An 11,362-nucleotide genomic window follows, 5' to 3' on the forward strand; every position below is an offset into this window, starting at 1 on the left:
CATGTTGGCTCATGCCTGTAATCCCGGCACTTGGGGAGGCAAAGGCGGGGGGGGGGGTCACTTGAGACCAGCCTGGGCAACATGGTAAGATCTTGTTTCTATAAAAGTAAAAAAATAAATTAGCTGGGCATGTTGGTGCATATGCACCAACCTTTAGTCCCAGCTACTTGGGAGGCTGAGGGCGTAGAATTGCTTGAGCCCAGGAGATTGAGGCTGCAGTGAGCAATGATAATGCCATTGCACTCCAGCCTGGGTGACAAAGTAAGACCTCGTCTCGAAATAAAATGTGTGAAGTCAAAATTATTAGAAATATATAGATATTTAAAAACAAAGTCAAACCCACATAATAGTTTTGAAGACATTTGTTCTATTTGTTGACAGATATATAAGTTGTCTATTTCTTCAGGGGTACAGGACAATAAGCAAGCAATGTAGAGGTAAGGGTATCAGTTAGACTGCTCCAGTGAACTAGGCTCATTCACAAGTTTGGAGGTTGGCTGGGATCAGCTAACGTAGGCTGACTTTTACTGGGAAGACAAATGACTCAGCTCTGTGACATGTCTCTCAAATTCTCCTCTCATCTTTTAGCAGGCTAGCTTGGTCATGTTCTCATAGATGTGACAAAAGTTCAAGAAAGAGGGCAAACTAAATTGTGCAAATGCTTTTGAAGCCTCTGTTTGCATCATGTTTGCTTATTGGCAAAGCAAGGCGCGTGGCCAAGCCTAGGGAGGGAATTGTGCCTCACTCACCAAAAGGGCATGGAAACGGAGTAAAGAAGGGAGACCAATGATATAATTTAAGTTCTGAAAGAGAAAATATAATTTAATGGGTGAAATCAAAATAATGAGGACTGGAGACAATCTGAATATATTATGAATAAAGACCATTTAAAGATCGATATTTCATGTATGGCAACTTAGTCTCAAAAAAATTTATGTTATTTCTGTATGCACAAGGAAAGAATACAGTTTTTCAGCAACTGATGGAACATTTACAGTAATTATTTTGGGTCACTGACAAAACCTTTTAAAGTCAAATTTTCTAATAACTCAATAAAACTAAAAACTATTTTTAAGTTATTAATAAAAAACTATAACCACTTAGAAATTAAAATTTATTTTTTCTAAATAATGAGATAAATAAGATCAATTCTGTATCCTTGTTTAGAATATAATGATGAACGAATGGGATGTGGCTCAAGGTGAGTTGACAGTAATAAAGTAGCCTTAAATATGTTCATTACCAAATAAGATAAAAGGACAATATACGAAATATGCATAAAACAATAAAATGTCAAAGCAAGAAGATGGGATTAATAAAATCTAAAGACTCTTCAATAAAAGAATAAAATCAACCCTATTTTAATTATAAGAAGAAAAATATTAACATTAAATTGAACATTTTGTGTTAATCAGATATGGGTAATTTTTTTTTTTTTTTTTTTTTGAGATCTCTTTTCATATTTGTTAAAGTCCTTTTGGAGTTTTCTTTCTGACCTTAGTATCAGGATAGTTGTGATTTTCCTTAACAGTAGTTTTCCCACCTCCTCCCCCTCATTCCCTCCTCTTACCCCTCTCTCCCTCTCCTTCTTCCTCTCTCTCCCTCCTTTCTTCCCTCTTCTTCTTCCTCAGCTTAGCCAGTGCTGCAGACTTTGTATTGGAGAAACTTGTGATACAAAGTTGAATAGAAATATGCACTCAAGTGTAATAAATTTACGAGACTCAAGTATATTTATATTAGTTTGCTTTTTGATTCTATGTCTGTATTCTTATTTTTCTCTTCTGCTTTTCATCTGTCTCTAACTTGTATTGGTTTTCTTTATTTGAGGGTATTTTGTAATACTTTATAGGCATAGATAATGGACTATAAGTAAGAAAAAATATAGGGTATTTTGTAATACTTTATAGGCATAGATAATGGACTATAAAGAAAAAATCTTAGTAAAATTTGAAAGCATAAAAAAGGAAATAAACTGGTATAATATATTTATAATCACAATTATTTTAATTTAATTTTTTTTGAGACGGAGTTTTGCACTGTCACTCTGGCTAGAGTGCAGTGGCATGATCTTGGCTCACCGCAACCTCTGCCTCCTGGGTTCAAGCAATTCTCCTGCCTCAGCCTCTTGAGTAGCTGGGATTACAGGCACCTGCCACCATGCCTAGCTAATATTTTGTATTTTTAGTAGAGACAGGGCTTCACCATGTTGGTCAGGCTGGTTTTGAACTCCCGACCTCAGATGATCCGCCTGCCTTGGCTTCCCAAAATGCTAAGATTACAGGCGTGAGCCACCACGCCTGGCTATAATTTGTTTTATCAAATACTTTTTCCTCTATCATTGAAATCAGGAAGGAGACCGCTTAAGTGATGAAGATCTCTACAAATTCCTTGCTGATATGAGAAGGCCGTCTTCTGTCTTACGGCGACTAAGACCTATTACAGGTATTTAAAAATTTTGAGTAGAAATGATTGCAACTATTATTATCACTAATATGTTGTATTACAATTATGTATTCCTTTTTTAAAAATTTATCTGGCCCAGACATTTTTCTATGCTCAATGCCTGTCAGTCCTCTTCACTTTATTAACTATCACATGATCTGACAGTTTTGATGCAGGATTTAGCATCTTTGGTACTTGAGTACAGTAGTCCCCACTTACCTGTTGTTTTGCTTTCCTTAGTTTCAGTTACCTATAGTCAACCACAGTGTGAAAATACTAAGATATTTTGAGAGAGGGAGACTACGTTCATATTAACAGTTATTATAGTATATTGTTATAATTGCTCTATTTTATTATGAGTTAAGGTTATTAATCTCTTTGCCTAATTTATAAATTTAACTTTATTGTAGGCAGGTATGTATAGGGAAAAACGGCATCTATAAGGTTGAGTACTATCTGCAGTTTCAGGCATCCACTGCGGGGAGGGGGGTCTTAAAATATATCCCCTGCGGGTAATGGGGGGGAATAACTGTACTACAGTGAGTGTGATGAATAATATCACGGCTTACAATTATTTTCTAGAAGGGTAAGTATTAAAAATAGGCTTCCTATTATGGTTGGAGCAAACCATTCCATAGTAAAAATGTCTTGAAGTTTTGTAAGTCATTTAACCTTTGAAATGTTAGCTTGTTTGTATGCCAGATCCCTCTCTGTTTTTTTTTTTTTTTTTCTATTTTTTGCTTCTTCCTTCCTTCATTCCCATTCATTTATTTAATAAGCATTTATTATTTTACATGCATTTATGTCTGGATCAGTAATTTTTAAGTTTGAGACTTTGCAAAATGAAACGATTTAGAGGCCTGAGATGATAATAGGAATTTGGTTTCTGTAGTATTCTTCCCAGGCTTCTTGCAAAAATTGGATCTAAGTCCTTTCAAAAACATGTTTAACATGGAGCTTTAAAATTTTGTTTACATTGATTTTTAATGTATTTTAATTTGCAGCTCAGCTCAAGATAGACATTTCTCCCGCACCTGAAAATCCCCATTATTGCCTAACTCCAGAGCTACTTCAAGTGAAGCTTTACCCTGACAGTAGAGTTAGACCTACCAGAGAAATTTTAGAGTTTCCTGCAAGGGATGTTTATGTCCCAAACACTACTTACAGGTAAGAGATTTTAATTTGGAGAATTCTAATATAAGATATTGTATGTTCTAAAATATTAAAGTATACCCAGAATAAAACTCTCCAAAAATCTTCATATAGTTTTGTTACTTACTCTATCTCTTACTGAACAATTTTATTAATAGTTGTCACATATTAAGGCTTTCGGTGTGTCAGGTATAATATTTATATTTATATTAATTTATATTAATGCATATAATTACCTTACATGCATTATCTTATTTGGTCTTACTTAATCCTCATTATTTGAGATAAATTATACCTTTACTTTAGAGGTGAGTAAACAGAAGGCTAGAGAGGTTAAACTTTTTTTTTTTTGGTGGAGTCTCGCTCTGTTGCCAGGTTGGACTGCAATGGTACGATCTCGGCTCACTGCAACCTCCACCTCCTGCAGTCAAGTGATTCTCCTGCCTCAGCCTCCCAGTAGCTGGGATTACAGGTGCCCACCACCATCCCAGCTAATTTTTGTATTTTTAGTAGAGGTGGGGTTTCACCATGTTGGCCTGAATGGTCTCAATCTACTGACATCATGATCTGCCCGCCTTGGCCTCATACAGTGCTGGGGTTACAGGCGTGAGCCACTGTGCCTAGCCGAGAGGTTAAACATTTTTTTGCTGAGCATCACACCTTAGTGTGGTGGTGATAGGATTTGATTCCTGGGCTGTTAGGTTAAAACATTTGAAGTCCTAATTACTATGTTTTCTTAAATGTTTTTAGTAGCAGAATCTAGCATTACACATGAATCAAATTTATATGCCTGCATTATGTTCTGACAATTAACAATATTTGCTGAGTATACACTATCTAGAGAATACTTAACGTGAAGTTGTCAGACACAACTTTTCAGGCTGAACACTACATAACTCTGGGGGGGGGGCCATTTGCTTGTACTCATTATGAATGGTATACCCTTTATTTGTGAATGCTAAGACTAGAACTTGACATGTCTGTTGGGATATTCAACAGGGTAGCTCAGGTGTCAGATCCTGAAGCAACTTTGGATTTCATCCTAGATTTCCTTATCATAGTATATTTCACCACCGTTTAGCAAATTTCTGAGAACAAAATTTTTGGAATAATTATGATTTCTTTCCTTTCCTTACACCTCACATTTATTCAGCCAACAAGTTATGTAGGCTCTACTTTCAAAGTACATCCTGAATTCAGTACTTTTTACCACTTCCACCTTTTAAAAATTCTAGTCTGTCACCATTTAGATCAGCACTGTCAAATAGAAATGTAATGGGAACCACATTTGCAATTTAAAATTTTATAATTGCTACATTAAAAAAGAAACAGGTAAAGTTAATTTTAATCATATATGTCATCTAAACCAATGTATCTAAAGTATTATCATTTCAACATGTAATAAATGTTAAGAATTATTGAGATATTTTACTACTTTTCTCTTCTGCTAACTTCAAAATCTGGTATTTTATACTTAAAGCGCATTTCAATTCAGATGAGCCACATTTCAAGTGCTTAATAACTACATGGGGCTAAAGAATACCATATTGGACAGACTCTGATCTCAAGTTCTGCTACACCTTTCTGATTTGGCTATCTTATTTCTACTCCTGTCTCAGTCACCTCTCAACATTGCAGCCAGATAATTCTTTGAAAATTGTAAATCAAATCATTCATTCCTCTGTCTAAATCCTCTAGTGCTTCTATTACAAGCAGAAAAAGGATGAATTTTTTCTGTAGTCTGTAAGGCGCTGCATGATTTGGCTCCTTTTCTATGTGTTATTACTAAAACTTCTTACAGTACAGTGAAATACATCAAACAATCAATTATTTCTTCCTTTGCAAAGAAAGTATTGTAGCCTTTTTAGGCTACTGTACAATTGTCATCTTAGAGCCTATTTAGCATTATCCTGGAAATTTTCTTTGCTTTTTTTGCAGTAGAGCCCTTATTTTTCATATATTTTCCTTAGTTTACTCATTTCACTGAAAGCCTTTCATATCTTTCTTAAATAGGATGTATGGGAGGTAAATTTTCTTTTATGTCTGACAATATCTTTATTTTACCTTTACTCTCAAATTAATAGTTTTTCCAGGTATAAAATTCTGAATTCAGTATCATTTTCTATCATAATTTTGAAAATATGACTACTGTCTCCTGGTTTTAAATAGTGCTCTTGATTAGTCCAGTATTATACTGATTGCTAATCATTTGTGTCTTTTTTTTCTCTAAGACTTTTTAAATTATTTTCTTTGTCACTGGTGCTCTGAGGTTTCATGTTGACATATTGATATGATGACATTTATTTAATGCTTTATAGAATATAAATTAATTTCATTTAAATTAGTTTATTCAGTCATAGAAATCTTATACATTATATAATTCTGGCAGTATTATTATTTCCACTTCTCCACTGACAGAAGGCTGAATTAAGAGAGTTATTTGGGCCGGGTGCTGTGGCTCACGCCTGTAATCCCAGCACTTTGGGAGGCCGAGGTGGGTGGATCACGAGGTCAAGAGATCGAGACCATCCTGGTCAACATGGTGAAACCCTGTCTCTACTAAAAATACAAAAAATTAGCTGGGCATGGTGGTGCATGCCCGTAATCCCAGCTACTCAGGAGGCTGAGGCAGGAGAATTGCCTGAACCCAGGAGGCGGAGGTTGCGGTGAGCCGAGATGGCGCCATTGCACTGCAGCCTGGGTAACATGAGTGAAACTCTGTCTCAAAAAAAAAAAAAAAAAGAGTTATTTGGACTTGAACCTAAGCCGCCTTATTTCATTTTCATTTTCTGTATTCTTCATTCTTTGGGATGATAGACCATCCAGCATGGAATATTATATATAATTTGAATACAAATAAAATTTCTCATTTGTAGATAATTGTTTGCTATATTTTTGTTAAAACTAACCAGAACACCTTTATCTTACGTTACCCTCAAAATCTATACCATTATTTATATTTAATATATTTTTGAATGTCTTACAGTTGGTGCAAGTGAAACACTTGATAAAAATGGCATTCTGGGGTATTTTGTTTGTGAATTAATGGAAAATAGGACCAATATAGAAAATCTAGACATGTTACAGAACTTGAATGGGAATTGAATAGAGTGCACATACCAAGTAGAAGATGGTAGCACATTGTTTTCTCTTAAGGATGTATCCACTTTAATCTAACATCCTCTCCTGGAGGAGATAAAAAGTCAATACATCAAATGATTTAAGGGAATTTTATAAATTATAAGTTAGTATGGTTTTGCTTTTGAGTTTAATGGGAGTTATATAAACACGTATTAGTGCTTAAGATAATTTGTTTATTTGGGTTTGCTTTTGTTTTTTAAGGTGGAATGCCTAATCACTTGAAGTGATTAGTATTGGTAAGGCTAATTGATAGTCCAAAAACTATAATTAGTTTCTATTCTGGGAGTTAAATTTTTCAAGTATAAGAATGAATTATAGCATATTAATTTGAGAGTGATGTTGAAAGATCATTTAACATATCTCAGTGCCTTTAGTTTGGGCTGTATCTAAACACTCTGTTAATTACAGTGTTGATACTCATTCCAGACATTATTAGTAAAAATAATATTGTAGGCAAGAAGCTTTTAAAAAAGGATTCATTAAATGTTTGTAGAAGAACCATTTTTCTCTCATGAGTGAGCAGTTTATTTCCAGAGAATAATAGAACTTGCTAAGCTCATCATAAAGATTAGAGTTACTCCTATTAAACATTTATTGAATATGAATACTGATTTAGGCTTTAATGTTTTTCATCAAAATTAATTGATTTCAGATTAGGGTTTTACATAACCTTATTCCTGCTTATGTACAGTTTGTAAGGAACTTATATAAAATGCTTTAACCAGTTAGCAGACATTGATAAAATGTGGTGCAGGATGTCAAGGCTACTAAGTTTCTTAGTTTGTGGAGATGATCCTAATTCTCTGTTAGTAATATGTTACCAGTGAGAGAGAGCTCTTGCAACAAAAAGGATGCATTATTTTGTTTGAGAAATAGTAATAATTTTCTAGTATAAGGGTGTCCTCAGTGAAGTAGAGAAGATTGGATACTACATGAAAATTCAGAAGTAGAACTGTGATTACTATTCTTTCTTGACTTTTTTCCTATTGTTACTTTTTTTGGCCAAATAAAGTTTCATTAAAAAAAAAGATTATAAAGTTGACTATTCCCTTTTAAAAATAATTAATCTCCAAATTATATAGAAAAATAATTTTTGTGTTATTTGAAATGGTACAAGTATATGATGTGTAGCTTATGAAAAATTAGGAGATGGGATCTTATAATCAATATTTTGTAACTGTTTTATTTTTAGGAATTACGGTACATTTTTACTTAAAATTGTTAATAGGTTCTTGGAAATTTAGATTTCACTAAAATGATGTGACAAAACCATTTTTTTCTCGTCAATGTTTTAACAAAACAATGCTGAACAAAATGATGTTATTCAAGGACCTGCTGCACCTGGTCCTTAGAGTCCTTCTTTTAAAGTCATAGTTTCCAAGAACATTTCCAGTGTCACAGTATCCATGACAATAAATGAGGACTTACTGTATTTAAAACTGAAGAATGATTTTTCCTTCCTTTAACATTGATGTAATAAAAGTACCTGTATCTTAGAAATCTCTGAGGAATAAATACATGTAAATTGTGTGGCACAAATTAATACAGTACATATTAAATGCTCATTGGAAGTTGTTGTTTTTGGCTTTATTAGATTACATTTACTCATGCACTATACAACTTGAGAGAGATTGGTTTGAAAAACATGAGAGTATTAGGCATTTGGGGAATAATTGGATAAGATAATTATTTTAAAAGGGAAGTTATCAGTCTATGTTTTAAGCCCCACGTGCATTAGCTACTTGCCTGCTGACCCCCTGACTGGCCCCGGTGTGTGTTGTTCCCTCCCTGTGTCCATGTGTTCTCATTAGAGAACGGATTAGCTAACTTGCATTGTCATTTTTGTTTTATCTGTTGTCATGTCTTTTGGTTTTTGTTTTTTTTGGTACTAATTTTTGAAGCAAAGCCCAGACATCATATCATTTCACTTGAAAATCCTTCAGTATGTATGTCTAACAGGAAAGGACTTTTTTTTTTTTTTTTTTTTTAAACAGAGTATTGCTCTGTTGCGTATGTTGGAGTGCAGTAGCATGATCTTGGCTCACTACCTCCCAGGTTCAAGCGATTCTTTTGAATCTTTTGAATCATAGTCAATATTGGCCTGCTTTGTATTTTTACTGAGACCACCAATGTCCATGGGACCTGAAAACCAAATCCTTCAAAGTTGTTTATTGTTTGATACTGTTAGAAAAACTTGGTCTCACGGGCAGCTTATATGTTTAGGAACTTACAGTTTATTTTTTTAAAAAATAATCTTAACGTATCTAGAAAACCTAGTATAGATAGAAATAATTTTGGAATGACAAAAAGGAATGTATGACAACCTCAGCAGCTAACAGCTAATTATACAATAATTTACAGAAAGTTCCATAAATATTTGCTAACAGAATGGTTGTGCTGGATCATGGTGATGACAATCTGTTAGCTTGTTTGGATTCTTTTTGCCTTCTCGGGAATGTTTTAAGATAAGCCATAATTTCTGATAATATATATTTATATGCACATTTTCCTAGTGAATAATGTTAAAACAAGGGAAGAAAAGTTGACGCTGGGGCTTTTAGTTTATATGTGGCCATTATCTTATTAACTCTGATAGCAGCCTGCACAGAACCAATGTGGTTATCCCTATGTTATAGATGACAAAGCTAAAGTTCCAGAAGGTTCCAATTTATATCTGAAAAAACTAGGAATTTAAGCATTGTTCATGTATGTTTTAAGAAAATATTTGTTTATTGTATTTAGTTTTAGTAAGAAACTTGAGAGAATTGTAAAGGGTCTCATGGGGAAAAAGATAAGAACCTGTCTGAATACAGGGGGAATGAACGGATAACATTGAAGCATTTGACTGAGTTGAGAAATCGTAGGAAAAAGAACTGTACTCTGAAAGTGACAGATTTCCTATTAATACCTTTCACTTCTCATGTTTATGTTCATTATCAGACAATTCAGAGAAAGCTGTCTAAAGGGATATATATCATTTTAATTTTATTATGTACATTTAAAAAACATTCTTTTGAAGATACTGAATTTTCTTAAAGACTTAAAAAATCTGTTATTTAAGCCATACCCGAAGTTAGAGATTTTCACCTTTAAATGACAAACTGTCATTCCCTGTGGGTTTCCCCCAACTGCCCACCCCTCCCCACACACACACAGTTGGTCACATTTATTTGCATAAGGTTAACTGAAGAGGGATGTAATCTTTTCAAATTCTCTATAGGGATAAATGAAGATACACAAACGTATGATAGTTTCTAACAATCAGAAAATGAACGGCATGTTTCTTACTGGATCAAACAAATGTGGTTAACATCAAATTCTTGCTTTATTAAGGAAGTACTTACCCTATCACAGTATTTTAGAAAAAGTACTAGTGTAGTTGTTAATGTTAAGAAAACCAAATAAAGACCTTTCTCAATAATGAAAAGAAATCTTTTATTGGATGTTTGACATCTGAAAGTTAGGTAATAGATTGTATGCAATGTTATGTGTGTTCCAAATTGTTGCTTGATCACCACTGTTGTATTTGAGTTGTAATAGATCAAGGTACATTAATTGAGCAAATGCTTATGTCTTTTACTGACATACAGTTTTTAAGAGATATGTCCATAGAACAGGTGATATTCTTGGCAGCATTGTAAGAGTTAGCTGCTTTTCCAATAATGGTCTTAGTTACAATCACCTGTTGAATGTTCATATCTTTTTCTACTCAGTATTTTTGAAAGACTGTATCTAGCAAACATGGCGCTACTAAGAATGTAAGAATGAATACAGTGGTTCAGACCTGTAACTATCAGGGTGAGAAACAAAAGGATTTTGATCTGTTAGGAATATGCCCATACATCTCTTAATAATTTTTAGTAAATCTATTTTCTGTGATCTAATCTGAATATAGTTTTAACCTTTTATTATGAAAAATTATAAAGTAAAGAGAACAAATTAATATACCTAAAAGAAAAGATAACGGATCTTACTTTACATTCTGGGATACAAATGGAGAACGTGCAGGTTTGTTACATAGGTATACATGTGCCATGGTGGTTTGCTGTACCTATCAATCCATCATCTAAGTTTTAAGCCCCACATGCATTAGCTGTTTGTCCTAATGCTGTCCATCCCCATGCCCACTGACCGCCCGACTAGCCCCCGTGTGTATTGTTCCCTCACTGTGTCCATGTGTTCTCATTAGAGAACAGATTAATTAACTTGCATTGTCATTTTTGTTTTATCTGTCGTCGTGTCTTGGTTTTTGTTTTTTTGGTACTATTTTTTGAAGCAAAGCCTAGACATCATATCATTTCACTTGAAAATCCTTCAGTATGTATGTCTAACAGGAAAGGACTTTTTTTTTTTTTTTGAGACGGAGTTTCGCTCTTGTTACCCAGGCTGGAGTGCAATGGCGCGATCTCGGCTCACCGCAACCTCCGCCTCCTGGGTTCAGGCAATTCTCCTGCCTCAGCCTCCTGAGTAGCTGGGATTACAGGCACACGCCACCATGCCCAGCTAATTTTTTGTAGTTTTAGTAGAGACGGGGTTTCACCATGTTGACCAGGATGGTCTCGATCTCTTGACCTCGTGATCCACCCGCCTCGGCCTCCCAAAGTGCTGGGATTACAGGCTTGAGCCA

General features: G+C 34.4%; 1 protein-coding gene and 1 long non-coding RNA gene across 13 annotated transcripts in view; both read left to right on the forward strand.

Annotated features, from left to right (window-relative positions):
• The window catches only part of DOCK7 (dedicator of cytokinesis 7), a 231,082-nt gene that overhangs the window by 61,934 nt on the left and 157,786 nt on the right, over positions 1-11,362 (forward strand). For all 12 annotated transcript variants that reach the window (XM_032296788.1, XM_032296789.1, XM_032296790.1 and 9 more), the window contains exons 13-14: positions 2,349-2,442; positions 3,447-3,609. In XM_032296788.1, the coding sequence (XP_032152679.1) occupies positions 2,349-2,442; positions 3,447-3,609 (257 nt within the window). The remainder of the gene's footprint in view (positions 1-2,348; positions 2,443-3,446; positions 3,610-11,362) is intronic.
• Positions 4,171-6,447, forward strand: LOC116563935. Its single transcript, XR_004274643.1, has 2 exons — positions 4,171-6,029; positions 6,340-6,447. It is a non-coding gene; the product is annotated as an uncharacterized LOC116563935 (long non-coding RNA).

The sequence above is a fragment of the Sapajus apella genome, unplaced genomic scaffold (assembly GCF_009761245.1).
Source record: "Sapajus apella isolate SASKATOON/1434 unplaced genomic scaffold, GSC_monkey_1.0 scaffold36, whole genome shotgun sequence".
Taxonomy (NCBI): Eukaryota; Metazoa; Chordata; class Mammalia; order Primates; family Cebidae; genus Sapajus; species Sapajus apella.